The sequence below is a fragment of the Pezoporus flaviventris genome, unplaced genomic scaffold (assembly GCF_033815535.1).
Source record: "Pezoporus flaviventris isolate CSIRO_AGI_PZ_B2104156 unplaced genomic scaffold, CSIRO_AGI_Pfla_v1 ptg000010l, whole genome shotgun sequence".
In the NCBI taxonomy this organism is placed as follows: domain Eukaryota; kingdom Metazoa; phylum Chordata; class Aves; order Psittaciformes; family Psittacidae; genus Pezoporus; species Pezoporus flaviventris.
This window is the reverse complement of record NW_026892558.1, coordinates 2,586,537-2,613,850: the sequence shown is the minus strand read 5'-3', so window position 1 is coordinate 2,613,850 and position 27,314 is coordinate 2,586,537. Positions and strand designations below refer to the sequence as shown.

Below are 27,314 nucleotides of genomic sequence, written 5' to 3'. Positions count from 1 at the left end.
TTCTCACAGTATGTTTTAAATATTCAGAGTAGCTGTGATCTTGCCCTTTGATATGTGAGTAAACACAACAGCTAATTTTTCTCAGCATAAAACAGCAGAAGCAGTTGCATGTAGAACATACAGGTGGGACTGTCCAGGAGTGATGATTCCAGCTTCCTTCTTGCACCTCCAACTCTGCTTCAGAAGATTCAGATCATCCAGGAGAAATGGTAAAAGGTCCACAATTCAAAATCTGTTTTCCAAACACCAAAGAACAGTAGGAAGGAAAAGATCCTTTCCCAGGAGTAAATGTTTTCTCTTTGCTAATGACGGTTCTCAGAATTGGTTCATTTCTTGTTGCAGCACCTCTCATGAGCCTATCTAGTTCACTCAAGCATTTACACGGCACTCTTACTCCCCCAAATGGTTTAAAACAATCATCTCTGTACCACTGCTGAAAGGTAAATGGTCTTGTAGCTTCTTGTGGAGTCAGAAGCAGAGTGACCACATAACTTTCAGGAAGGGGGTATCAAAGGTCGTAAAGGCTAGAAGTGCGATATGATTTCTTCCCTTTTCTGCAGCTAGTTTGAGTTTTATCACTAGAAAACCAGAATGAAGATTCTACTAGTCTTTTTATTTGTAAGTGAAATGCAAACGCACTTTCCACTTCCCAGGAAACACTGGTAAAAGCAAACCCCAGCCCTTTCTTCTTTGTGTCACTAGATGGCCCCACGTCTGAAGCAGGCATCCCAGAAAACACCTGCTAGACGGAACTTTTGCCTGCTCTACCCAGTGCTTTTTACAGGTTGGCAAACACACGGAGAGCTATTAGTTTTAAAATAAAACAATAGCTGATTGTGCTATCTCAAGTGTTTAAATCGGCAGCAGAGCACTATATGATACCCACTGCTGTGTCCAGAGCAGAGGGAGCAGGTAGGTCTAATCTGACAAAGGAGCAGCATGCAAAAAGATGAAAGTTGGTTTTGCAGCAAATTACATCACCCAAAAGCACCTTTGCACCTTAATTCTTCAGTATCTGCAATTTCCAATAAAGATGCTTCCTTCAAAGAGACCAGGAAGGATAGAGAAATTGTCTTTCCATGTGAATATTTCTTTTAGGCATCTTGTGGGATTTAAAAACAAGCCCAGTACTAACTCTTTGGCTTGTTTGTGTGCCAGGCACTGTCAGAGAGCAGCAGAAGCCATAGATACAGATGCTGGGGCTCTGCTTCCAGTATGAAGAGGACAAAGATTTGTGGGTTTGTCACCTGTAGTTTCCTAACATTTGGGCTAGGCTTTTTCTTGGGAATGGATGCAGGCACTGATTGATTTGGAACAGAAGGGAGGGAAACTCGGTGGAATTGGGAGTCTGTGTATGCATTGCTGTGCAATGTGATGAAGTATATACGTATGTGCTCTGCAATCAACAAAAACTACTGCTCTTTCCCTGTTCACTGAACCCTTTCATGCTCACACTGGGTCCTTGTAAGTAATCACAGAATCATACAATGATAGAATGTCTCAAGTTGGAAGGGACCCATAAGGATCATCGAGTGCAGGTCCCAGTGCTGAATGCCAGCACCCTAAAAGGGAAAGGAAATTATTTATTATCGTAAATGCGGGTTTGGCCATACCTGCTTTTCCTGTGGTCACAGCTTCAAATCCCGATGAGGCAGATCAAAGCCAATATGCTGATTTTTAGAGCTCTCCTTATAGCAACTTCAGTTGCAACCCTAGAGTCTCAGGGTTTCTCTACAGACACTTGGCATATATGGCATGTTTCATCAGATTAAGGCTTTATTCTAGTATCTTGCAAGATTTCTGTTTCCACTGCCCCTTTTGTTGTACTCAATACAGATGTGGGTTCTCTAAATGATGGTGAAGGTATTTCATGCTGCCTTGTTTTAACACTGAGCCATTTGTGAATAACTTTGGATTCTCCAGTCAGTGTGGAGAAATCCAGGGACTAATTCCATATTAAAATTTCCGCATGTTGGGACCTGACTTTGTTCAATCATATGTTAAAATCAGGCAAGTATGGTGTTACCCCAAACTACAAACCCCTCACGTGCTCTATTTCACATGTGTTTATGTATCAAGGCCTGTGAAATGGGAGGTGCCAGCAGCGTTACAGCTGGTCTTTGTAGTGTAGTCATGCAGATCCCATACCTGTTCTCCATCCGCACTTCTCCAAGCACTCAGAAGGTGTGTTTCTAGTTGAAAGAGAAGGACACAGCCAAACTGGAGCATGAGGTTTCCTTGCACAGCCCTTGGAGACACTGTGCATGAGGTCTGCAAGAGTCTTACCCTGAAATCCGCAGCAGCCTGGACATGGTGGAAATCCACAACCATAGTAAGGGAAGTAAGTTATTTTTGCAACCTCAAAGTAATGTTCTCTTCCCTAGGAAAAGGTTTCTACCCATTCAGTAGCCCTGATAATGTGTAAGAAAAATTACATTGAAACCAGCTTTCCTTGTGTTTATTAACAGTGAGTTGTTTTACAGTTCTTGCATGCTGTTGTCTTAATTTGTTTGTTTCCACAGGCTACATTTAGATGCTGTTTACAGCAATAAAGAGAATATTACATTTGATCCAGAGCTTTGTGTTAATTCACAGGATGAGATGCGAACAGAAGCTCGTCGAAAAAATCTCCTCATTCTAATTCTGCATTATTTAATGGAGAAAGGGTATGTTCTTTTTAAAGAATAATGTTGTACATTTGTAGGTTTGCGCATGTTTGACCTCTTGTGATGTGTCCTGTCTTCTGTTGGGTGGGTTCACAGCATGGCCTTTTGGTTTCATATGAGGAAGAGTTAAACTACTATTACATGTCTTGGCTCTTTACTTTGCTAAATTATTTCAGTTTCTGGACCAAAAATTTCCTATATAATTTAAAAATATTTCAGATGAATCAGCAAAGGTTTTTTTAATGGGGTTTGTAGATTCATAAAATAGTTAGGGTTAGAAAGGACCTTAAGATCATCTAGTTCCAACCCCCCTGCCATGGGCAGGGACACCTCACACTAAACCATGTCACCCAAGGCTTTGTCCAGCCTGGCCTTGAACATCGCCAGGGATGGAGCATTCACAACTTCCTTGGGCAACCCATTCCAGTGCCTCACCACCCTTACAGGAAAGAACTTCATGCTTTTATAATAAACGTAGTTGGGGACAGGTTAAAAATACCATACGCACACTAATGCCATTGTTTGCCTTTTCAACAATCAGAGTAAGATAATGACTCACAGTTGTTGGTTTCGTTTGTTGTTTTTATTTAATTACCAGGTACGTTGATGCTGCATATGCTTTGGAACAAGAGACGAAATTAAGTTTACGTGGCTTTGAAGTTTGTGACAACATTGATCTTGAGACAATTTTGATGGAATATGAAAGCTATTACTTTGTAAAATTTCAGAAGTATCCTAAAATTACCAAAAAGGTCCCGGACACTGGTATGTGGCTGTGTTCCAAAATGAAAGACTGTTTCCAAAGCCTAAAATGTGTATTTGCCTGATGTGCTCACCACACTTCTCTTGTATATCAGCATTTAATGTTTGAACTCATACAGTTACAGAGTTATAGTTCTAGCACATATGATGTAAGAATTGAGACATGGGGCTTTGAGCTCTTCTGCTCTTCCTTCTCTCTTTCTGTAGAGGAACAAGAAGGTTGTATTTTTCTGTCTTTTTAAAACTGCTTTGATCATGGAAAATGCCATGTAAGTGCAAAATATTGTGCCATAGATGTATTCACTTTCCTTTCCTGGGAAGACCGTAGTAAGTCTGTTCTATTTTGGATTTAATTTTGAAATTAAACCACTTTAATGAAATATTATAACTTAGCTCATCCAAGCTATTGCTTAAAAGTTTATCATCACTCATCTCGTTAACCATCTCTTTTGCACGTTTTCATATCCTAAAGGTAATGTGCCAAAAAAGTAATAGCTTTATTTGCTCCAAAGGACTTGAAGTCTGAGTTATTAATGAATGATACAGAATAAAGCAAATCAGAATATGAGCATTCTGTTATGAAGCTGAGAGCCTGAGTGGTTTTGTACTTGAGCACAAAATGTAACTTATAGAAGCCATAAGAACTACTGTGTAAGAATCAGTTTTGAAAAGCTTGAAAGCTACAGAGAACACCAACATCTGTACCTGTTTGTCTTGTAAGAAAAATACGAGTTATCAGAGAAGGGGAAGATTGACCAGAGAACATCTCTGAGCAGTTGTCATTGTTTCATATGGCTTCCAACAACTTTCAGATCACAGGTAAATGAAATGTTTGATAAACACAAAAAATTTCCTATATAGGTAAAATGACTTAGAAACAGTTTGATAACCGCCATTGTAATGTGGCATTTATACTGTCTTGGTATGTTGAACCATGATAAAATCAGTATTAAGACAAGTAAGGCAAATTCTTATTTCCCAATGAAAAAAAAAATATTTGCATTAAATAGGTGTTCCATGTGGTATATTAAATTAGTTTAAGTTAGTGTTTAATCTGATTTCTGGTCGTGTCCATCTTACATTGAAAATGATATTGGTTTTAAAATGAAAGAAAAGAAACCAAAGACTGAATTGAACCTAAAATTTAACAAGCCCGAAGCCAAACTGCTCTCTCCAATATCATTTTTTTTTCAAAACACTTTTGCAAGCTTATATTGCTTATAATCATGCTATTCCTGTTTATGCAGTATTTCCAAAGTCGTTACTGTGTGCTCAAAAGTATGTTTGAATGGGTGAGGGAAATGAAATCAAGTTGCTCTTTTTTATATCCTTAATTATTTTCCATTTTAATATTAATTTTGTCTCAGCAGAAAATAAACAACAGCTGAGAACTAGGGGAAGACCAAGAAGGTAAGAGAAATATATGGTTTTCTTTCCTGTGCAGAAAATTTTCCTATAAAAGCAATATGCAGCATGGTTAAAATAATGTTGTGGTACCACTGGAATACTAAAGTGTAGAGTCACACTGCTGACTCTGTGGCACATTTTCCTGTATCTGCTAGAGGAAAGCAGAGACTTATTTCCCAAATGGAGATCCAGACAACTTACAGAGTTTTTGCAGTGTAGCTGAGGTGGGGTGGCGTATTTGCAAGCAGTAAGATTGAACTTCGCTGTGATTGAAATTGATGCTTTAACTTCAGTGGGAGCAAAGGTAGCTAGACACTGCTTTATTTGAAATCTCTGCCTTTTAATCTTGGTATTTTGAAGGAAAAAAGTTGTGAAAGTCTTTCTTTTTTTTTTTTTTTTTTTTAATTTTAGGGCAGCAAGCTCTTTTCATAACCTCCCAAGGCTCAGACATCAGACAGTGCAACAACCATTGTTAACAACCTCCTCTGGAAGTGCAGCAGAATTCAAATCTTTCACCAAGAAGAGCCCCAGCCAGGTTTGCATGTGTTTTATCTTGGCACTGTCGTTGAAATTAATGTGAGTTTATTTTGAGAGGCTATAGGCAGCGAGAGGATGTGAGTTGCTCAATTAATAATTATGTTACTAATACTTTTTACTAATTATGCGATTTAAAGATTATGAATGCAAGACTGATGCAAGGAGAATATGCTTCCTGGCTGTGATTTGGGGAGCATGTCACAAGCAAAAATTAGAGAAAAAAGAGTCATATAATCCAGCATATATGGAAAGCAACCAGAGTTTTCCCATTAGATTCATCCTTTAGTGCCAGAAAGCAGGACAAGCCAAGCAAGTAGAAAGTCTGCAGTCAGTTTTAAGCATCTTCACAGTGCATAAGGTGTGAGATTGGGGGAGTAATTTGGCTCTGTAATTTCTGGGTTTGTGAGTCTCATTTTGGTAAGATTGTGTCAAAACTACTTTATTATCATCCTTTACAGAGGATGGAGCAGGAACAGCAGGTTGGTGGGCGAGCACCATGTCTCTTACAGCTTTTGAGGAGCTAGGTGAAGGACAACCTCTGGGTTTTTTTCAGGTCCTTGTCTATATTCCTTCACAGAGAGCACCTCATCTCTGACCAGTTCTCACCCTTCAAAAAAAAAATTAAAAAAACAAGCATTAGATTTTTGATTTTACAGCAATAGCTGCTGTTGGGTATGTCAAAATAACTTCGGATCTGAAAAACCTCTTCATTTCTGAGTTGACATGCTGTGCCTTATATATGGATGTCGTTTCCACTGTTTGTGTTTCTTCTCATAGCTATGTAAAATGCAGATACCTGCAACTTAAACTGGGAGCTCCATGCATGAAATAGCTTGAATGCTGAGCTCCAGAGACATAGTTTTCACCACTGCAGTCACCAGTTAGAGGAAGTCTAACTAAATGCACTGTGGTGTTTGTCTGACAAATATGGGATTACTCTTGCAATTTCCACATAATGATATGGTTTGTCTGGGCATGTATGAAGAGGTGAAACTCATCTATTTGGTAACACGTCTGGTTTAAACTTTACTTTTCTCTAGAATAATGACAGTGCAGTTACTCTGGAGCAGTCTGACTTTGGCTTAAACATCTCAGCAATCAGCAAAAGTGGAGGAGATGGCACTCACACAAGAAGGGTTGGTGGAAACCTAGTATGTAATTTATGATAGAAATATGCTTGTAGAAAGAAACTTATCTTAGAGTTTTTCACAAATATTAAATACCAGCTTTTTTATGTAATTTTAGAGAAAATTTTCATATATAATTAGCCAAAGGGTGAATTTTATTATTTGGGCATTAATTCTTTGCATTAAATAGTGTTTCAAACATAATCAAGAAGAAGAAATATTTCTGGTTTTAAAACCCAGTGGTAATAGCTAAAATTGAAGATAAATTTCAGATTCCTGAATGAGATGATAGGAGGCTCAGCGCTTAAATGGTTGTATGACTGAAATGTGTGTTCTTTTCCCATTGCTACCATAGATTCTGGGGGCAGTTTTTTCCATATTTAAAACCATATATGAAGTAAGGAAATTCATTGCTGTAATGGCAAGCAAAATTTGGACCAGTGCAGTTTTAACAACATAGTTACCATCATTGTAAAGCCTATCACAACATTATTTTCTCCTTTAGGGCCAGGTAACTGACTTCCATGGGATGATTCAGGATGCTGTCAAAGTATCATCAAATGGAATAGTCTTGAACAGCCTTAACTGTGACCCGGATCCATCAGTAAGTGTTTCTGTTCATATTTCCAATGAATGTGAGCATCAGTTTTACATAACAAGGAGCAAAATACCACAACAATGTTGTCATTGAACATGAAAGAAGATAGCAAATACGAATGATGCCTTAGGGTTCATCCCAAAAACATACTGCAGAAACATGCAGAACTTCTGAGGGTGAAATACTGGTTCCTTTGAATTCAGTATGTTATTTAGTGTCTGCCTTGGCTGAGATAAGAACAGAGTTTGGGTGGTTTAGAGAAATTTTCACTGATAACTCCTTGAAACAAGCCATTGGTTCTCAGACGGTGCATCCAACTTGGGTGGTGGCAGTCTGCAGACTGTCAATACACAGAATGTGATGATGCAGTGACCCCTAGTGACATTTTTCAGTCCTCTTAATATATGTAGGGCATGTTTAGGACGTGTGCAGTAAGAGGGCTGCTCATTTTAACGTTACTTCAGGGTTAGATTCTTTCAGATGAGAAGAGTTACTGCAAATACGGCTTACTTCAAAATCTTTATTATTATCTATATTTTTACAGCCTTCAAAGCAGATATTATGATGTATCAGCTTTTTTGAAACTATTTCATGGTTTATCTATTTCAAAATAACAGAGGTCTGACAAGAACTTACATTTGTCTTCTTTTTAGGAACGATTATTAAAACCCCTTAGTGCTTTTATTGGCATGACTGGTGAGATGAGAGAACTTGCAACAGTTGTAAGCAAAGTAAGATTGGATCTCCATTTTGGTTTTATAGAGATTGTGGTTATCCTTGTCATCTGAGAATTCTGTTTGTTTCTTTCTACTGTCACTGATAGTGTTTATTCGTGAATGTGCAGGATATTTTCTTATCATGCAACTCCCAGCAGGTCATTTCTTTACGTAATGATGTTTCTTTCTGATTCCCAATGGGAGAAAGTAATTAAGACCATTCCTTTCTAATGGGCAACATGTAATCTAATCATGCTGTACCCATGAGACTGTCATAGCTTTTCCCTTTGTTCTTACTGCTATATACAACACTGAAAAGAGATATTTAAATATATTAGCTAATATCAACTATTATTTAATGTACCTGGAAGGAATTCCAATATTGTCAGCCTCTTTTCATTTCACTCATGAGTTGAGGTGCAGTCTAGCAAACACGCCCTGGGCTACTGGGGATCAGTGGCTATGAAGCAGGTAAATGTTTTGCATGCATCACTTTCCAAAACCCAAAAGGCACTTGTCTTTGGAGTATCACAATATCTGATAGTGTTATGACTCTTACATTCTATAAGCATCAGAAATGGTATCAGCTCTTGCTCACACATACTTAAAACCAGCTGTAAAACTTTTGCTGACTGATTTTTATAGCTATATATGGCTGAAACTGTTGGTCTACAAGTTTTGCGTTTGCACTTCAGTAGAATTGACCTCTTAAGAAATTTCCAACCTTAAAGTAAGAAAATTCTCAGTAATTTCAATTCAGTTCTCATTACATGAAATTTAATTAAATAAAATTTAATTAATGGTCTACCTTTAGAAGTATGTTGTTCTTATTACTACTTTATAAAGAAGCAACAGGCTTGTTTTAAACCTTCATTGTGGTATGTTTTGTAAACTGTTTTAAACCTTCATTATGGTATGTTTTGTAAGGAGTGCTAGTATGTTCCTAGTTGCTATGGTAATCAACACTGTGTAAATCAATAAAAATAAATAGCACATGGTATCTATTTTACAATACAATCTAATTTAATTTGGAAACAGTTATGGAAGTCTCTACTTAGTAGCAGAAATTTGATTCATCTTAATTTGCTGTTAATAAAAAGGGAAAGTGTAATCTATATAAATATTTTCCCTAATTGTATTAAATCATATTTTCCCCTTGGATATAAGCACATAATTTTTCTTCAGTCTCTGGGGACTGCCTGTTTTCATTGGAGAGCAGAACTTATCCAAAGTATTTGTACTGAGGATAGGATATTCTGTGCAGAACAATTAGTCTCTGGAACTCAAAGCCACAGAATATTGCTAAGGCAAATGTAAAGATTCATAGAAGATTTGGAAAGTTTGATGAATTAAATGAAATTAATTTAGTGAGTGCTTCAGGGCATAGACTAATTACCGACTATCTTTTGATAGATGCTTAGGGGAATATTTTCCTGCTGTTAGAGTTTCTCACAGCTTTTCCTGCAACATATAAAGTCTTCTATAGTGTGAGTAAATAGCAGTTTTTTACTGTTACTTATAAGTAATAATATAAGCAATAGGTGCAGCCATAAAGTTACTGAGTGTCAAGTTTAAACCAAACAAAAGTACTTTCATATTGCACATGATTAAACTGTGGAACTCATTGCTACAGAGTAACATGTTCAAAACAGAGGTAAGAGAAATTCACCTAAGAATGAATGTCAGAGGGTGTTTGAATTCAAAGACTAAGATGTAATTTTAATTATCAAAGTCCTTTGGTTGCAGATTTTTGGTGAATGTAAATATGAACCAACATGTCACTCCTGTTGCTTACACTTGTTTTTAAACATCCAATACTTGCCAGCGTAAGAGACAAAATATTAGGGTTAGTGAAGGTTCATGTCGTGGTAGCTCTTCATGTGTTAGTTGGTTACTAAAAGCAACTATCAGAAAACAGATCTGAGAAACAGATCTGCTCAACATATACATTTAGCAGTATATATACTCTTAGGGAAACTAGGGGCTTGAAGGGAAGCAAGGCACAATGAAGCAGCTCTGTAGAAATGATTGCTGTGTATGCTTTCCTTTGGGGAGGTCTCCAGGACATAAGGTTAAATAATATGGTTTCTATCACTTAAAAGCACTCTTTATAGCTGAGTCAATTCTTTTACTTTGCCAGAGATTATTATCCAAATGCACAAGAAATTTTGCTAACAGGATGTGGTGTATGTTGCAGGACATTTATCTCCATAATCCAAACGTGAAGTGGGATGATATTATTGGGCTGGATGCGGCTAAAAGACTGGTCAAGGAAGCAGTTGTTTATCCTATAAGGGTAAGGAGCAAAATAGTTTCGAGAAAACCACTCTTTGGCTCATTAGCATTTTCCTTGTAATTATGGTGGTGTTTTAGGGTTCTCTGTTTCTGTGCTTTTGTAGGCAGTTATGTTAAAACTGTTTCTGTTCCTGTTTCATCTGACAATGGCATACCCATTCTCCTACAGGAAAATGGCCTTTCAATATTAGAATTATTAGTGTTGGGTGTTGTTTTTGGTAAGAGGTGCTGGATTTGGCCTGTATTAATTCAGTGGAAAACGGCTTAAAGAAGAGAATCTCAAACCAATTGCATTTGAAGAATTCATTTAAACCACATTTCAAATAGCAAACACAGATTGTTTTGGAGGGGTTTTATCCCCCTCTCTTCAAATTTCTTACATTTCCTGAACACGTTAGGAGCAGTGGAGGTAGGGGTTAGAGTCCCTTGCATTTTTTATAATTGCTGCATTTTTAATCCTCAGTTACTTTTCTGTTTCCACAGTACCCACAGCTGTTTACTGGCATTCTGTCTCCTTGGAAAGGATTATTGCTGTATGGACCACCAGGTATGGAGAGCTTTATACCCTGTTTATCACTGCTTCCTGTTTTGTCCCATGGATAAATCATTGATGCTAATTAGATCAAATGTGTTAATGAAGAACATGTTCTCTAATGTGAAATAAAAGGAGATAGTGTTGAGTGATTATGTCTATCTCTGGCACTCAAACCTGTCCATTTTCCTTTCTCACAACCCTTGATCATTTCTACACCTTAACCTTCCAAAACCAGTACTTGCGCTAACCATTCAGAGGAGGGAGAACTCGTATCTCTGTTTTCACTCAGCTTGGACCATATTAATCAAGTTTGGCTTGACCTGATCTTATGAAATGTGAATAAATCTGGACTCACCTCCTTAAGGAGGTGTCCTTTGTCCTTTCTTTCTTTCTTTTGTGTTTGGGGGTTGTTTTAGAAATGGGGTGAAAGCCTTGCTCTCTGCTGTGCTAGCTGAGTGTTGTTCATGTCAGCACAGTTTCACTGCTCCCTGTGTTCCACTCTGACACAAGCATTATCACCATGAGTATGACTGGAAAGAGACAGAGGGCACACGTACCTCCAGAGCCAGGTTGCAAAGACTGTCACTGCAGTAAACTCCATTTGTTCCTGTAAATCTTAAATGTACTTGGCAGCGAAGACATGAAACCATTTCAGCATGTAGTACTTCAGAATTTGAGGAATGCATTTCTAGCGCTGTATTACCTGAGCTTCTCCAGGCAATCCTAGAAGGGCCACAGAATGATCTGAGGGCTGGAGCACCTCTGCTGTGAGCACAGGCTGAGAGAGCAGGGCTTGTTCAGCCTGGAGAAGAGAAGGCTTTGGGGAGACATTATTCCAGCCTTTCACTACTTAAAGTGTTCTTACAATAAAATGGGGACAGAGGCTTTTTGTAGAATCTGTATGACAGGACAAAAGGTAATGGTTTTAAATTGAAAGAAGGGAGATTCGGGCTAGTGAATGACTCTGAAACACTGGCACAAGCGGTAGACATGAGGTGGTAGATGCCCTATCCCTGGAAACACTGAAGGTCAGCTTGGATAGGGCTCTGAGCAACTTGATCTAGTTGAAGATGTTCGTGATCAGCTTGGAGGGGATTGGACTAGATGACCTTCAAAGCTCCCTTCCAACCCACATCATTCTCTGTTTCTATGACTCCTATTTTACTGTTTCTATCTGACTGGTAGTATAATGAGGGGAATTATTCAAACGTTTGCATTGTATTTCTTTAAAGACTGAATCAACAGTCTTTAGAGTCTAAACAAATCTTCAGAGACTTTCTTCAACACTGTTGTTTGTAGGTACTGGGAAAACTTTGCTTGCTAAGGCTGTTGCCACAGAATGCAATACAACTTTTTTCAACATATCAGCATCCACCATTGTCAGCAAATGGAGGGGTGATTCAGAAAAACTTGTCCGGGTAAGAATTATTCTGTCATTTCTTGTACTTTAACAAACATCAGGTTCCCACTTAAAGAACTGGAGTTTAACACAGAGCTGGACAGTGGAGTATTCATCTGATACTCCTAATCTCTCCTGTATTGGACAACGTATGTATCTTGTTCTTCAAATGGGAATAACATGACTTCTGTAGGTGTCTCACAATGGATTCTTGCTGTGGAATTCTAGTTCTGTAGTGTAAGATGAAGCTGATGAAGGCAGCAAGGATGCTGGAGAGGGCTCTTCACTAGGTACTGTAGTGATAGGAAAAGGGGTAATGGGTTAAAACTTAAACAGGGCAAGTTTAGATTGGATATAAGGAAGAAGTTCTTTACTGTAAGGGTGGTGAGGCACTGGAATGGGTTGCCCAAGGAAGTTGTGAATGCTCCATCCCTGGTGGTGTTCAAGGCCAGGTTGGACAGGGCCTTGGGTGACATGGTTTAGTGTGAGGTGTCCCTGCCCACAGCAGGGGGGTTGGAACTGGGTGATCTTAAGGTCCTTTCCAACCTTAAATAAATATTCTATGATTCTGTGATTCTATTCTTGACTCACTGAATAACAGACAGGCAAGCAGAGCTCCTGAGTAAAGCAGTGTCTGCTTAGCGACTGTTTCAAAGCACTTCATACCCTTTCTGCAAGGGTTGGCTCTTAGGCTCCTTAGAAAATGTTACTTAGATTCCCAAATTCACTACTATTCTTAGTTCTTAGGGCACAGAATTGGCAAAGAATTCCTGTGTCACAGAGATCTTACAGTCAAATACAGATGTGATGATATTTTAAAGAAGGTAGTTTGATGGTAAATGGGCAGATGTATTTTTGCATATAGCCTAGCAATTAGCATGCATGGCTGTGCTGTGGTACAGAAACATTCAGGGATTCAGGTGTAGCATCCTTGCCCAATATAACATCTCTGTTATAAATGTCCACCATTTTGGTGTGAGAAATCCATAAGCTCTTTGCCTTCCCTTATGCTTATCTCGTTGGCTGCACTTCGGATGGATACAGAACTCTTGAGAGTGAATAACCGTAACAGATTGCGCTTGGCAAATGGCATTGCAAGCATTGTTAATCTCTCTTGAATTTTAGGCAATGTCTGCAACATGATTACTCTTCATATGTCCTGTGTCCTTTAAAATAGCACATTTTTCTTCTGACATTAACCTACTGTGTTACTGATCCTCTTGAAGTCTGTCTCAGTAGCTTCCTAGAAGTTTCCCTTCTGGCAGGAATAGGGAAGGGACAGTCTGTTTTTTGACACCATCATCCAAAAGGTTTTTGCGAACATGCTGCAGCGTTTGCAGTGATACTGAATTTGTAGCATTTTACCCTTAGTTGAGTTTTTGGCAGAGTCCAACAATGAAATAAGATTGTCGATCAGGACAGCTCTAAGAGAAGTATTGTGTGAATTTATATCCTGAATTCACATGAGGCTGGAGCAGGAGTCTTCTGAAATTGTGTGAAGGATAAGTGAGCTTTTGTAGTCATTTGTGGGCATGTCCACTCAACCTGTTCTCCTCAGTTCTTGGCTGTATTGATGTGATTTTATATTTCAGATTTGTAATAAAAATATAGACTGGGCAAATAATTTAAACCCTGTGCTTCATATCCAACATGTAGAAGATACATATCATCTTTTTAAATTTGGGGGGTTTTTTTAAGTGTTCAGATTAGAAAGTGCTGAATTAATATATATTGTTAGTGATATTCATTTAAAAACTCTTAAGAATACTTCACTGAAGGACTGACAGTATGCTCTTACCTCTAATATAAGCCTGTCCACAGAAATACAGAAGAAATTTCTTTCTCCAAATGGCAGACCCAGATTTTTTGTGTCAGCTTTATACTCTATTTTTTAATCTTGATTAAAGATTATGTTTGCTTTCACCAGGAAAAACAAAAGAACTCTTGTTTCTTATCAAGAGAACCAGTCCGTTTTCTTTCATCATGGTTCAGATGACTTGTATTTTTTTCTCTTAAATCCATATTAAAAAAAAAAAAACGAACTACAAATGGAGCAACAACAAAAGATATATGTTTAGTCTCATAACAATTGAGGAGTTCCCAGAATTCTCAGATGATCATTTTATTCTATCCCATTATTCACAGGATACTCTGATAGGATTTATCCAGAAATATTTATAGAATCATAGCACAGTTAGGGTTGGAAAGGACCTTAAGATCATCCAGTTCCAACCCCCTGGCCATGCGCAGGAACACCTCACACTAAACCATGTCACCCAAGGCTCTGTACAGCCTGGCCTTGAACACTGCCAGGGATGGAGCATTCACAGCTTCCCTGGGCAACCCATTCCAGTGCCTCACCACCCTCACAGTAAAGAACTTCTTCCTTATATCTAACCTGAATTTGCTTTGTTTAAGTTTGAACCCATTACCCCTTGTCCTGTCACTACAGTCCCCAGCATCCTTATAGGCCCCCTTCAGATACTGGAAGGCACTCTGAGGTCTCCACACAGCCTTCTCTTCTCCAGGCTGAACAGCCCCAACTTTCTCAGCCTGTCTTCATACAGGAGGTGCTCCAGTCCCCTGATCATCCTCGTGGCCTCCTCTGGACTTGTTCCAGCAGTTCCGTGTCCTTTTTATGTTGAGGACACCACAGCTGTACACAATGATCCAAGTGAGGTCCCATGAATGCATTTATTATCTCTATATACATATAGAGACAGGATTACAGGGCTGTGTTCTTTATACTTCCTTTACAGACCTTTGAGAATCTGAGAGGACTCAGGGATGCTCAGCCTACCCAGAGCTTTTTCCCAGCAGATACCCCTTTTTGTCCTAGGAGTTTAGAAAATGGGTGCTGTTAAATTTATCTTCTGTCCAGTGGTCCTTAATGCCTTTTTGTGTAAGTTTATCTTCTCTTTCACATTTACTCTTCTCTCTAAACAGGTATTATTTGAGCTTGCCCGGTACCATGCTCCTTCCACAATTTTCTTGGATGAGCTGGAGTCAGTTATGAGTCAAAGAGGCACTGCTCCTGGGTAACTGATGAGACTACTTACTATGGCTTTAGGAGAATATTTTTCTCCCTTTTACTGTATCTTTTCAATACTCTGTGTGTGTGTTCAGGTGCTGACCAGTGTTTAATCACAGAGTGTACCTGTTAGAGATTAATCTTAGCTAAACTAGAGCCTGAGGCTACCCTACAGACTTCAACAGGAGCATGACTGTGTCCCTGAAAGACATGTCTTTCAGACTTTATTGACATTATAATTACTTTGAGTGCTAATGGTTAATTTTCTTGACTTTTTATTAAGCAATTTTTCTTTTGTTCTGTTGTCAGCTGTCAGAGCCTCACAGTGTGTTATTGTCAGAATGCCTATCATTCAGCTCTGAAAGTGCTGCTTCATGGAAGTATTGCATATGCTGTGGGGATTTAAAGAGCAAGATACAGTGGTTGTTCCATTCACAATAGATGAGATCAGTAGAAACGCAAGTGTGAAAGGTTGTGTAAGATTAACAAGGGACTATGGGTTCAGTGAGACTGGTAGAACAAGGGAAGTGCAAGAGTGTGTAACCAGTGGTGCTGTGTTTTAAAATGATGAGGGATTTGAAGTAGAAATGTGGGGGGGCAAACAACAGGTGACTTGTCTGAGCCGAGTAAGAAGCAGCTGATGTTGTGACACTGGACAGGCTTAGGTGTAACAGGGTAAGATGGGTGTACACAGTGGAATGACATTTCCACTAATGGGACAAATTTAGGTGACGTTCTTGTGACTTCCAGATGCAGGAATGGGAGGATGTCATTATTGTCATCCAGGGCATAGACAGTTTATTGTTAAAAACAGATTGAAAAGCTTTGGGATGAGGAAGAAGCAGGAGAAATATAAAAATACTGCTATATCCATTAGAAGCCCATTACAGTGGATTTCATGTACTGTAAATTATATACTCACAAAGATTTATAAATACAGTATGCCATATTGTAAAGATACAACTTGTAATACTTGTCAGTTAATTGCTATTAATTATGAGCCAGATTTTGGCTTCATAAATACTTTTAAACATCACTGGATTATGTATTTTAGTAAGGATTTTTATCAAAGATTATATAGTTGTTTTTACACATCCTTATTAAATACTGACTTGGCACTAATGTGTCTATGCTTCTGCAGAAGTAAGCCATTAAACCTGAGTTGTAGCTTTTACCATTTAAGACTCTGATTTTTTCTCTGAGTTTGATCCTGGAATTTCCAAGAACTCCACATCTGGGACCAAGAGTTCAAACTGGTTTCCTGCAAAATTGGTTACCTGGATCAGGGCCAGAGTTCTTATCACTTTGCTTAAGTTCCCCTTCTATTTTTGAGGAAGGATCCCTTCCGTGTGGTCTCTGCCCCATTTTTCATTTAAATATGGAATATTTTTCTGTTTGCTTTTGACAGAACATTTTGCAAAATACTGAATTCAAAATCTTCTTATGGCCACTTAGCATTAACTCACAGAAAAATGCCAGTAGTTGCCGTATGCTTGCCTTGTGTTAGTTATTTAATGGCAACTATCACATTAAAAATGTTCTCTTACATAGATCAACCAAACTTTAGCTGTTTTCCAGTAAATATCAGTGTTGTGTAGAGATTTATATAAATAAAAAAATAAATATTTTCTGTGGATTCTAGTGAGTTCTCCTCACTTTAATGCACTGAAGAGAGTCCATTTAAGTAATCATTAGAAAGCTTGATTTTTAATGCTTAGATGTTAGCTAATGGAGCTTAATCATGCTTTGAAGTGGGGCAAAACTGTGACAAGGGCTCAGTTGCTGTGAATGACACTGTATAAATAAAGATGATTACTTTAATGCACTGAGCAAATAATATTTCTCTGAATCTTGGTAGTGGTGAACATGAAGGAAGTCGACGGATGAAAACAGAATTACTGGTGCAGATGGATGGCTTGGCCCGATCTGATGATCTTGTATTTGTTTTAGCAGCTTCCAATCTGCCATGGTAAGAGATCCAGAGAGTACATTTTGAATACATTTGCATGAGCTTCTAAGCACAGATAAAGATTTTATTTAGACTTCTGCAGAAAAAGCCTTGATATTTGGTTAAAGCATTTAAAGATTAATTTGGAGCTTTTACTTTTAAACTCTACAATTCTTTCTATTTGTGTCACATGAGAATAATCCATAATAAAGTCAACATATGCTGGTCTTACCAGCTGCTAATATTTAAAATGGAGTATTTGACTTTATAGGCAAGTTATTTACTATGTTTAAGTTAAGAAGGGTTTCAGCCTGGAACTGTAAGGTGCTTAAAACATCTAGTACTTAGAAGGATACTCCATAAGTAGGAATGTTGGATTTTATTTGTGTGAAATGTGACTTTGAAAAGTTGAAGGACAAAATGGTCCAGTTTCTTTAACATCATTTAGAATAAAAGAATAAAAGTTTTAAGATTTAAACTATGGCACTTCATCACATTGTACTCAAAATGGGCAGGCCATGTATTGAGGGCAAGACAGACAGGAGGGGATGAGGTGGAAAGGTAATATTTGTAGTGTAACAACTGTGGATGCTCAGGGGAATCCAACAGACAGCAGAAAATGGCCAAGTCATGTGCCATGGCCACTGCCAGAGCCAGCATGTTTATCTGGCTTGGTCATTCATTTGAACTATTGTAAAATATCTTCCTCTTTCATACAAAACATCATCAAATTACAGGATTGTTAGGGTTGGAAGGGATCTGTGAGGTGTCCCTGCGCATGGCAGGGGGGTGGAACTAGGTGATCTTAAGGTCCTTTCCAACCCTAACTATTCTATGATTCTATGATCTAGTCCAACCCCCATCCTCTAGTCCAACCCCCAGTGGTTGCAGTTAGTACATGGGAATAACAATGGCTGTTGGTTAAAACTAGCACAGCTAGTTTTAACAATCTGATTTGTAGCTCACTCATCATTTTCCAGAGTAGAAGCCAAGAGCTGTACAGGGAATTAAAAGCACATTGATGACGGGCATGGTTTTGAAGTTAGTTTTCTAGTCTAAACTAGTCTGGGTTTCTGCCTGCCCCAAGATTCCACCTGTCCCTGGGCTACCAATACATGAAACCATTTTGTGGTGCTGTGAATCAAAGCAGGGGCCTCATCCAGGTACCAGGAGGGTAATTTTTAATTATTTCTCTCTTCTGAATGTAAGAAAGCCAAAGGGAAATGGCCTTTAGGCACAGAGACACACTTGCTGCATAAAAACAGGCAGTGTGTTAACCCTTCAGTATCCCTCATTAAAATTAGACAAATTGAAATAAATACCTAAGAACTCAGTTGAGAATTAGACAGTTCTTCTCTGATGTAAAGGCTGGAGTTTCTGTCCATCATGGGAAGACAGCCAGTATACCTCCTTCTACAAGCTTGTCTTTCCCTCTACATTTTCCTTCCTTACATAAGACCTTACTTTCCCATAGAGCCAAAGAGCAGTGCTTCTGACAGCCACTTGCTGAAATTCAAGTGCCAAAGTGGCAACATAACCAGAAGCTTTCATCTGCCACTTTCTATGGCCTGCCCAGGGCTTACAGGCCCTTTAACTTGGAGAATAGCTATATGGGCACCTAAAATTTATGTAGAAGTTAGATGTACAAGTTAGGGTGGTTCCTACCCTGACCTAACAGCACGAACACAAACCCATCACTGGCTCTTATAGCAGTAATAGCAGAGTCTGTGTGTTGGTTTGGGGGATTTATGTCTTGGACAAACTCATGAATTTAAATCAGTACAAAATCCACCCCATTTTGTGTTACAGTATCTACATGAAAGGAACTGAGCAGAATTTGACTCAATTGTGTTCCAGTTGTGTAACAAAATGCTGAAAAACAACTGTTCACACACATAGTAGCTGTTTAAGTTTGAAAGTAATATATTAATAATTCAGTTGGGTTTTTTTTTACACTATAGATGTTGATGTTACTGTAGTATCACTACCCTTTAAAAAGAGAAACTCTGGGCAGTGCTTTGCACCTTTCTGTTGTCTCTGAAATTATCCTGTGAGCACCAAAGCTTCACATGTAATGCTGCAGCATGGCAGTATTAAAAAGGATCAGATGTCTTTAGAGGATTCATGTCTTTCTACTCCTGCACATCGGTTTGAAAGGAAAAATTGGGTATTTGAAACCCACTGAAGAAGAGTTCAGAGACAGCAAAGGGTCTGAAGGTCAGTGTGTGGCTGATGCTGGATGTAGGGATCTTGGAGATGTGTTAATGAAAGCATGGAGCTGACCTCTTTCTGCTTCTGACAAAAGATATTCCTGTGTTTGAGTTGTTACCATGTGTCTGCCTTCTGCAGTCAATAAACTCTTTCTGGAAAGTCATGCAGAAATTGTAGAATACAGTTTGGAGTGGTTTACACATTTGATTTTGGACCCTTTTTCGATTCTGAAGTGCTAAATTCTGCAAAACTGCTTCTTTGAAACATAAAAAATGACACTTTTTCTTTTTTTTTTTTTTTTTTTTAAGGAAGATCCAAAATGACAAGATTTCTGCTCCCACAGAAAGCAATCTGTGTTGGTATGAGGGTGGCAACTGAGACACTGTGAGAAGCCAGGTCTGGCTTTTGACAGTTCTACACCTGAGAGCTTAGAATTTCCTTTTGGACTTTCACAGTGTTGCTTGTGGGCAGGTTGGGTTTTGCCCTCTCTTAAGGAGACCTAACCTCCAAGTGTAACAGCTAGAATGTCTGGCATAAATGTCCCTGCTGCAAAGAACATGCTTTAAGATGTGGCTGTGCATACGCTTAGAAAGGTGTTTAGGGGATGGAAAGCTAGTGAAAGCCATGAGCATCTTACATTGTCATTGAAGCTTAAACCTTGAGGAATATGGGAGTATCCGCTCCCAGAGAGGTCAGCGGGGTTTGAACCCCTTTTAAGATCTCAACTATGTGCTTACAGATTATTTTTGTGTACGTTAGGTGACATTCAGTCCTGCTGTAACACGCAGACTTCAGCTGCATAGGGATGTTTCATAATGAAGTTTCAGGATCCCTAGTACCACAGTCTGAGATTGTGGCTTCACAGAACAGCCGTGTGTTCTTGCAAACATTTGGTATTAAGCTGGATTTCAAGAGATTTGTTTAACTTGGATACTTATTGATCATGGAAAAAACCAAGCTGCTTTTAGATGAATGAAAAGAAGCCTAAACAAAGCTCTTTATTCTGTCTTTAAGCTACAGCTATTGATCTTCCTCTTCAGCCAGTGCTTGCTGCCCAGTCGCACTTCCTGCTACTCATCAGCAAGGCACTTTGTATTGACAAATTACTTGTTGAAATGGTTCAATGTAATTAAATAAAGGCCTCATTAGCAAAGAAATAAAGTGATCCTTAACCATGCAGTGAACGTTTCCTAAGGTATTAGTGCATTTGATTCAACTTCCATGGAGTGCTGCTTTCTTCTTCTTCCCCTTCATGGTGGGTGAAGCTTTGGAGCCGGCTGATAGACTCTTTGCTTCTGTCTGAGCCTAGTCCCATTGGAGCTATGAGCACATGGCCAAGATAGGTAGAAGGAGAGGTGGGCTGTGAAACCCAAATCAGATAGGTTGGAACTGGATGATCTTGAAGGTCCCTTCCAACCCAAACCATTCTATGATTCTATGATTACGCCATAACAAACCCATTCCTTCACTTTCAGCAGTGCACTCTGTGTGTGGTGGAGGACAGTGAGGAAGAAGAGCAGAGGATGGTGTGGGGAAGCCCTAAGAGGAGCCCTAAGACATGGAGTGAGACCAAGCCCTCAGTTTATGTGGATTCTGCTCAGGCCATTTGCACAGGAGGGTGGGAAGTAGAAAGGATGAGAAGTTCCCTTGTTCCTGGTGCCTTTTCATCTAGAGCACTGCGGTGATGATTGCACTAAGCAGGGAGTAATTATGGACCAGTCAGCTCTTTTTACCATTTTGGGTTTCATCTTTGGAGTTCTTGAGGTCTTTTAATTTCTGCCTAAGATACAATTGTTATGCTTTTTCTTTCTGGAAATGAAAATAGGTGTTTATCTTGTTTATCTTCGTGAAATTTGGGAGTGATAAAGTAGCACGATGCCTCTTGATGTCTATCTGGGAAAGCTCCATAAAGTCACCTGCTTTTATAGGTATCTTTTCATGAGCATTTCTTAATACTTCTGTTGGCTATTGTTTGAGAGACTATTTTGGTTGGCTTAGTGCTTATTATTGTATTCTCATTAGTGTCCCTTAACCTTGCATTTGATTCCTAACAAAACAATTTAGCAACAGCCTAAACACTTAAAATAAAAATATTCTGTCTTTATTTTCCTCTTTAGCCAACAAGCAGCTTCAGAGCACTCCTGGGGTGTCCCCCAAGATCACAGTTTCATGAACATCCTCACCAAGCCCACTGATACACAGAAGTTGCTCTGTTACCTAGAAAGGTTGCAATTTTACCCTGTTTATGCAAAGGATGATAATATGGATAAATAAGCCAAGGGGTTGGTCAGCCAGAGAGTAATTATTTCCAGACAAGTAAAGCAATTTTGAGAAGTTGAGCTGAAAAATACATTTTTAAGGAGAGTGGGGACTAACCTGGTTCTTTGTTCTGGGTGGGACCCTGTGTAAGACATGTTGCACTGAATGCTGGACAGCATCTTAAACATCTTTAAAAAAATCAATAATAATATCAGTATACGAACAGCCACTGATTAACAAACTATGATACTTACTTCTGGGGTTTTGAGCAAATTCCTGTTGTCCTCTGACTTCCTATTGATCTGGTTTTCTGATTGTTGCTTTCATTGCTTTTGGCTCAGCACACATGGAACAAGCTTTCCCAAACCAAGAGGTCCTTTCTGTGGGGAGGGATAGAATCATAGAACCATAGAATATTTAGGGTTGGAAAGGAGCTTAAGATCATCCAGTTCCATCCCCCCTGCCATGGGCAGGGACACCTCACACTAAACAGTGTCACCCACGACTCTGTCCAACCTGGCCTTGAACACCACCAGGCATGGAGCATTCACAGCTTCCTTGGGCAACCCATTCCTGTGCCTCACCACCCTCACAGGAGAAAATGTTTCTGCTCCCACTGATCTGAGAGCTGGGCATGCTGAGGTCTGTGGAATGCAGGCACCCATGTGCAGATTTGGGAGCCCATTTTGGTTTTCTTTGTCATGTGCTATGCCAGTAGAAAATATTTGCTATTAAAAAATAAGGACAAGTCACCAAAGGTGACAGAAATATAGTTGTTGGTGTGCTACAGATCCATCTTGACCTGGCTTCGAGCCCCCTGTAAATTAAAGAGGAGTTCCATACAAGAAGCGTTGCTTAAATATTGCCCTTGCTGGCAAAAAGATTTCACCCAGGGAATTGGGATATGGAGGCAGGTTTATTTATGTGTATCTGCAGTCACAGATTACAGACACAAACCTCCCTGGTTGCTCCTGCTCAGCCAACAAGGGTGGAAATGGTGCTTGGGGCTCCTGGTTTTCTGTCTGCACAAGACACATTGGAGTGAGTTTCCCCTTGATGAGTTTCTCAGCAGGTGCGAGGACTGAATTGTATTTTAAACAGAAATAACAAGTCTGTGACTGAATGGGGCCAATAGAGAAAGATGGGTACAGCACTTGGAAGGGTAATAGCTTGGAGCAGCTCCTGGAAGGCACTGGAGACTTATAACTGAGTAAATATTTACTAACAACTATTTCTTGCTGAAAATTGTATGGATGACTGGAGTACTCATAGACCATTCCCATGACACAAGTGGCAAGGGATGAACCGGAGTAGGAATTTGTATTCAGTTGTTTGGTTGTGTTACTGTTAGATGCAAACAACTGAAAATAATTGTGGGGGAAAAAATAGATTAGAATGAACTGTTTGGATGTGTGTCTGAGAGAAGTTGGCATGCCAGGCATACCAGGACTCCTGACACTTGGTGGAATCTGTGGACACTGGCCTGAAAGACTGTTCCTGGGTGGTGATGAAGCACACTGAGAAAAGAACAGAAAACCAGTCATTTTTCTTTCAAGCTTCCTTTTGGCATCACAAGCAAGCAAAAATGAAGAGTAGTCCCAATCTTTTGTATTTTACCTTTTTTTTTTTTTTTTTTGTAAAATACCTTTATCAGTGTTGATGCTAACGGCATCATGGGGTTTGGCTCACTGACACATTTATGCAGCCTGTCCACCCTTTTTATAAGGATATTTTCCTTTTGGCTTATTAGTTATAATCTATATTGCAGGAGCAGTCTCAGATCGATGTCTCATTCAGTCATAAACTGAATGCCCTCATATCCAACACCTCCAGTCTGTATTTTGTACCTACTAAGCAATTAATTAGTCCTGACAGTGCCCCAGACAGACAATTAATAGCAGAGGGAGAAAGGGAGAGGTTGTTACTGACTAGACTTCTTGCATAGGGGTATCAGAGCCAGGGAAGGTAACTAAAACTTCTCTTTCTTATTGTTCAGCTTGTTGCAAGCCAGCATCTCTTCACTAACAGACTGAAGAGGAATACACTGAATAATTAACCCTTTTCTTCTTTTTATTTCCCCAAATTAGGTTGACACAGTTGCAGGTGGGGTTGAAAAATGAAAAATGTCAGTCCCTGCAGCGAGGAGCTTGCTGCCAAAGCCATGTCTCCACAATGAGACGCACTGAGACAATTCTCCTCCTCTTTTTTGCAGGGAGCTGGATTCTGCCATGCTGCGGCGGCTGGAGAAGAGGATATTGGTTGACCTCCCAAGCAAAGAGGCACGGCAAGTGATGATCCAGCACTGGCTGCCCGCTGTGAGCAACAGCGGAGGAGTGGAGCTGAGAACAGACCTGGACTACAGCTTGCTGGGCCAGGTGAGACAGCGCTGCAGCTGGGATGATGCTTCAGGTCTTCCTGGGTGGGAGCCATATGGAAGAGTGACACTCGTCATCCACACTGATGGAATTACACATCTGTGACACAGGGAGATGGGGGAAGGACCTCAGCTCAGTTTGAGGCTCCAGCCAAAGGGTGAAGCACACCACTTAGTGTTTCACAGGCATGTTCCTGCCCATGGAAATCATTGGTTTCCCACAGCCCTGCTTGCAAAGTGGTGTATTCTGAACCCCTCAGTTGGGCCAGCTTTTCAGCCTTCAATACAGGGAGACTTCCAGTAGCAGTATATTTTATCACTCTTCTCACCAGGCTGGGAGCACTTCCAATTCATCAGGGTAATGAACAGTTAATTGTGTAGGGAAGGTTTGCCACAGCTCCACTGCTGCAGGAAAAAAAAGCATTTAGACAGTGAAGAGATCCACTTGATACCCAGGCTTTCTTCATTTAGCCCTTTGTCACATCCTAGGTTCTTCGAAAATACCTTGCAGCTTACTCAGTTGGCCCTCTTCATGCCTGTTCACAGACACAACACTGCTCAGTTTTTGTTTCACAGATGTTAATAAGGAAACACAGGTATTACATTAATAGGAAAGCCAGGAATGGACACAGAAAGGTGGGTTTTATTTAACCTACAGCAGATTTCCCTTTAGAAAGAAAATACTATTAAAATCACAGAATGGTTTGGGTTGGAAAGGACCTTAAGAACATCCAATTCCAAATCCCTGCCATGGGCAGGGACACCTCACCCTAGACCATGTCGCCCAAGGCTCTGTCTAACCTGGCCTTGGACACTGCCAGGAATGGAGCATTTATCACTTCTTTGGGCAGCCTGTTCCAGTGAATCCTGTTCCAGTATTTTCCTTGCTCTTAGAAGGTACTGTGAGGATTCAAAACAAGAACAAGCAACGTGATGTTGAAGGGAGGGTACACGTAAAATTATAGATGTGTGTATATATATATATAGAGAGAGAGATACATATATATTACAGACACTATAATTTACAGATATTTTATGTATATTTATATAAACCATAATCCCCATTCCTGTGCAATTTATACATCTGTAAGCTGTAACGTATCCTTCTGATCCCATCCTAGGAAACGGATGGGTACTCCGGCTCTGACATAAAACTCGTGTGCAAGGAAGCAGCCATGAGACCTGTGAGGAAAATCTTCGATGCTCTAGAAAATCATAAGCCAGGTACCACAGCTCTGAGAAGAGAATCCACTCCGGGAGTTGCTGCCGTAGCTCTGTAACTCTAGAAATCACCGTTAACCCCAGCAGGTGGAGCTCTGTCATCTGCGTGGAGACGTTTTAAACCCTGGATTTCTAAACATCTACCTAAGATGACCTTGCTGAAAACCAGGGCTCTATTTAAAGCTGTCAGTGTCTGTGCTCTGTGCACAGATACAGTTTTTAGTTCATATCACTAGGTTTATTCTGTTGTTTTCATATAGGAAGTGCTGCATTAGGCAGTGGGGTGGGTTGAGTCTGGCTGGAGGCCTTGTGGCCACCAAAGCTGTTCCATCACTGCCCTCCTCCTCTGGACAGAGTAGACAAAGCATCACAAAAGGCTCGTTGGGTTAAGGACAGGGAGAGATCACTCACCATTTACTGTCACAGGCAAAACAGAGTTGACATGGGGACATGAGCTTGAGTTATTAACATTCAGAACAGGGTAATGAGAGATAAACCCAAATCTTAAAAAACATCTTTCCCCCACCCTTCCCTTCATCCTGAGCTTACCTTTACTCCCTGTTTCTCTGCGTCCTCCCCCTCAGCAGCACAAGGAGATAGGGAATGAGGGTTGTGGTCAGTTCATCACACGTTGTCTCTGCTGCTCCTTCCTCCTCAGGAGAACCCCTCACACTCTTCACCTGCTCCAGCACAGGTGAACTTCTCCAACAGGAGTCCTTGCTGCAGGATGCAGTTCTTCATGAACTGCTCCAGCGTGGGTCCCTTCCATGGGTGCATCCTTCAGGAGCGGATGGCTCCAATGTGGATCCCCCGCAGGATCACAGCTCCTGACAACAAACCCACTCCAGTGTGGGCTCCTCTATCCATGGGCCACAGGTCCTGCCAGGAGCCTGCTCCAGTGCAGGCCTCCATGAGGTCACAGCCTCTTTTGGCATTCCCCTGCTCCACTGTGGGGACCTCCATGGGCTGCAGGGGCACAGCCTGCCTCACCACGGTCTGCACCACAGGCTGCAGGAGAGCCTCTGCCTCAGAGCCTAAAGCAGCTCCCACCTCCTCCTTCACTGACCATGCTGTCTGCAGGGCTGTTACTCTCACATGTTCTCACTCCCCTCTTGAGCTGCAGTTACACAGGGGTTTTTCCCCTCTTTAAACACATTATCCCAGAGGTACTACTGCTGTAGTCCAGCCACTACCAAAACCTAGTCAGGCAAACCCAACACATGCAGGGACATAAAAGAATGTCTTCTGGCAATAACAGCAGTATTTGATCAATTCTCTTCTTTTTAGGTAACCGTAACTTACCTGTGATCCAATTAGACACGATTACCACAGCAGATTTCCTGGATGTGATCACCCACACCAAGCCATCAGCAAAGAATCTAAGCCAGAAGTACGCTGCTTGGCAGAGAGAATTTGAGTCAGTTTAAAAAGGAAAAAATAAAACAACCCAAAGATTGAAAACTTCCAAGACTTCTGCTATCCAAGTGCTGTTGTTTCCAGGAAAGAGAGTGCGGACACAAAAGTCAAGGGGAATCTTTGCTTTCAAAAACGGTGAACCTTTTTGAAACCTTTTAATGGTGGGAGGTCTGGTGTTGGTTTTTATTAGCTCTTCTTAATTACCATTCCAGAAACATTCTTCATGGACTTAATGTAATGGCAGTTGCTATGTAATGAAGACTCCAGCCTTAATTTTATGTATAAAAACTTAAAAGATCGATTATCAGTCTTTATTCACAACAGTTGTTGACAGGTTTGAGGTAGAAAAAAAGGAACAGAACACTTAAAAATAATTAGATACTATATAAACAGTAAGACATGGAGAAGGCTCCAGTGAGACAGAGCAGCTCCAGTGCCTAAAGGGGCTGGAGGAAAGCTGGAGAGGGGCTTGGGACAAGGGCCTGTAGGGACAGGCCAAGGGGAATGGCTTTAACCTGCCAGAGGGGAGACTGAGATGAGCTCTTAGGCAGAAGCTCTTCGCTGTGAGGGTGCTGAGGCGCTGGCACAGGGTGCCCAGAGAAGCTGTGGCTGCCCCATCCCTGGCAGTGTTCAAGGCCAGGTTGGACACAGGGGCTTGGAGCAAGCTGCTCTAGTGGAAGGTGTCCCTGCCCATGGCAGGGGTTGAAACTGGATGAGCTTTATCATCCCTTCCAACCCAAACTAGTCTGGGATTCTGTGGTATTAGTGGAATTCTCAACTTCTGAGACTCACTAGAGCATCTTTGCAATGAA

General features: G+C 40.3%; 1 protein-coding gene across 16 annotated transcripts in view; it reads left to right on the top strand.

The window, feature by feature from the left end:
* KATNAL2 (katanin catalytic subunit A1 like 2) overlaps positions 1-26,660 on the top strand; it is a 31,409-nt gene extending 4,749 nt beyond the window's left edge. For 3 of the 16 annotated variants that reach the window (XM_061450518.1, XM_061450524.1, XM_061450526.1), the window contains exons 2-17: positions 2,596-2,666; positions 3,265-3,431; positions 4,796-4,838; positions 5,247-5,370; positions 6,413-6,523; positions 7,005-7,103; positions 7,751-7,828; positions 10,011-10,109; positions 10,592-10,655; positions 11,943-12,061; positions 14,989-15,080; positions 16,932-17,042; positions 20,708-20,857; positions 23,704-23,866; positions 24,987-25,089; positions 26,374-26,660. In XM_061450518.1, the coding sequence (XP_061306502.1) occupies positions 2,596-2,666; positions 3,265-3,431; positions 4,796-4,838; positions 5,247-5,370; positions 6,413-6,523; positions 7,005-7,103; positions 7,751-7,828; positions 10,011-10,109; positions 10,592-10,655; positions 11,943-12,061; positions 14,989-15,080; positions 16,932-17,042; positions 20,708-20,857; positions 23,704-23,866; positions 24,987-25,089; positions 26,374-26,513 (1,734 nt within the window). In that variant the 3' untranslated portion in view covers positions 26,514-26,660. Of the gene's footprint in view, positions 1-1,841; positions 2,342-2,522; positions 2,667-3,264; positions 3,432-4,795; positions 4,839-5,246; positions 5,371-6,412; positions 6,524-7,004; positions 7,104-7,750; positions 7,829-10,010; positions 10,110-10,591; positions 10,656-11,942; positions 12,062-14,988; positions 15,081-16,931; positions 17,043-20,707; positions 20,858-23,703; positions 23,867-24,986; positions 25,090-26,373 lie in introns of those variants that run through there. The other 13 variants (XM_061450516.1, XM_061450515.1, XM_061450523.1 and 10 more) reach the window with 13 other exon arrangements.
* The last annotated feature ends 654 nt before the right edge of the window (positions 26,661-27,314 follow it).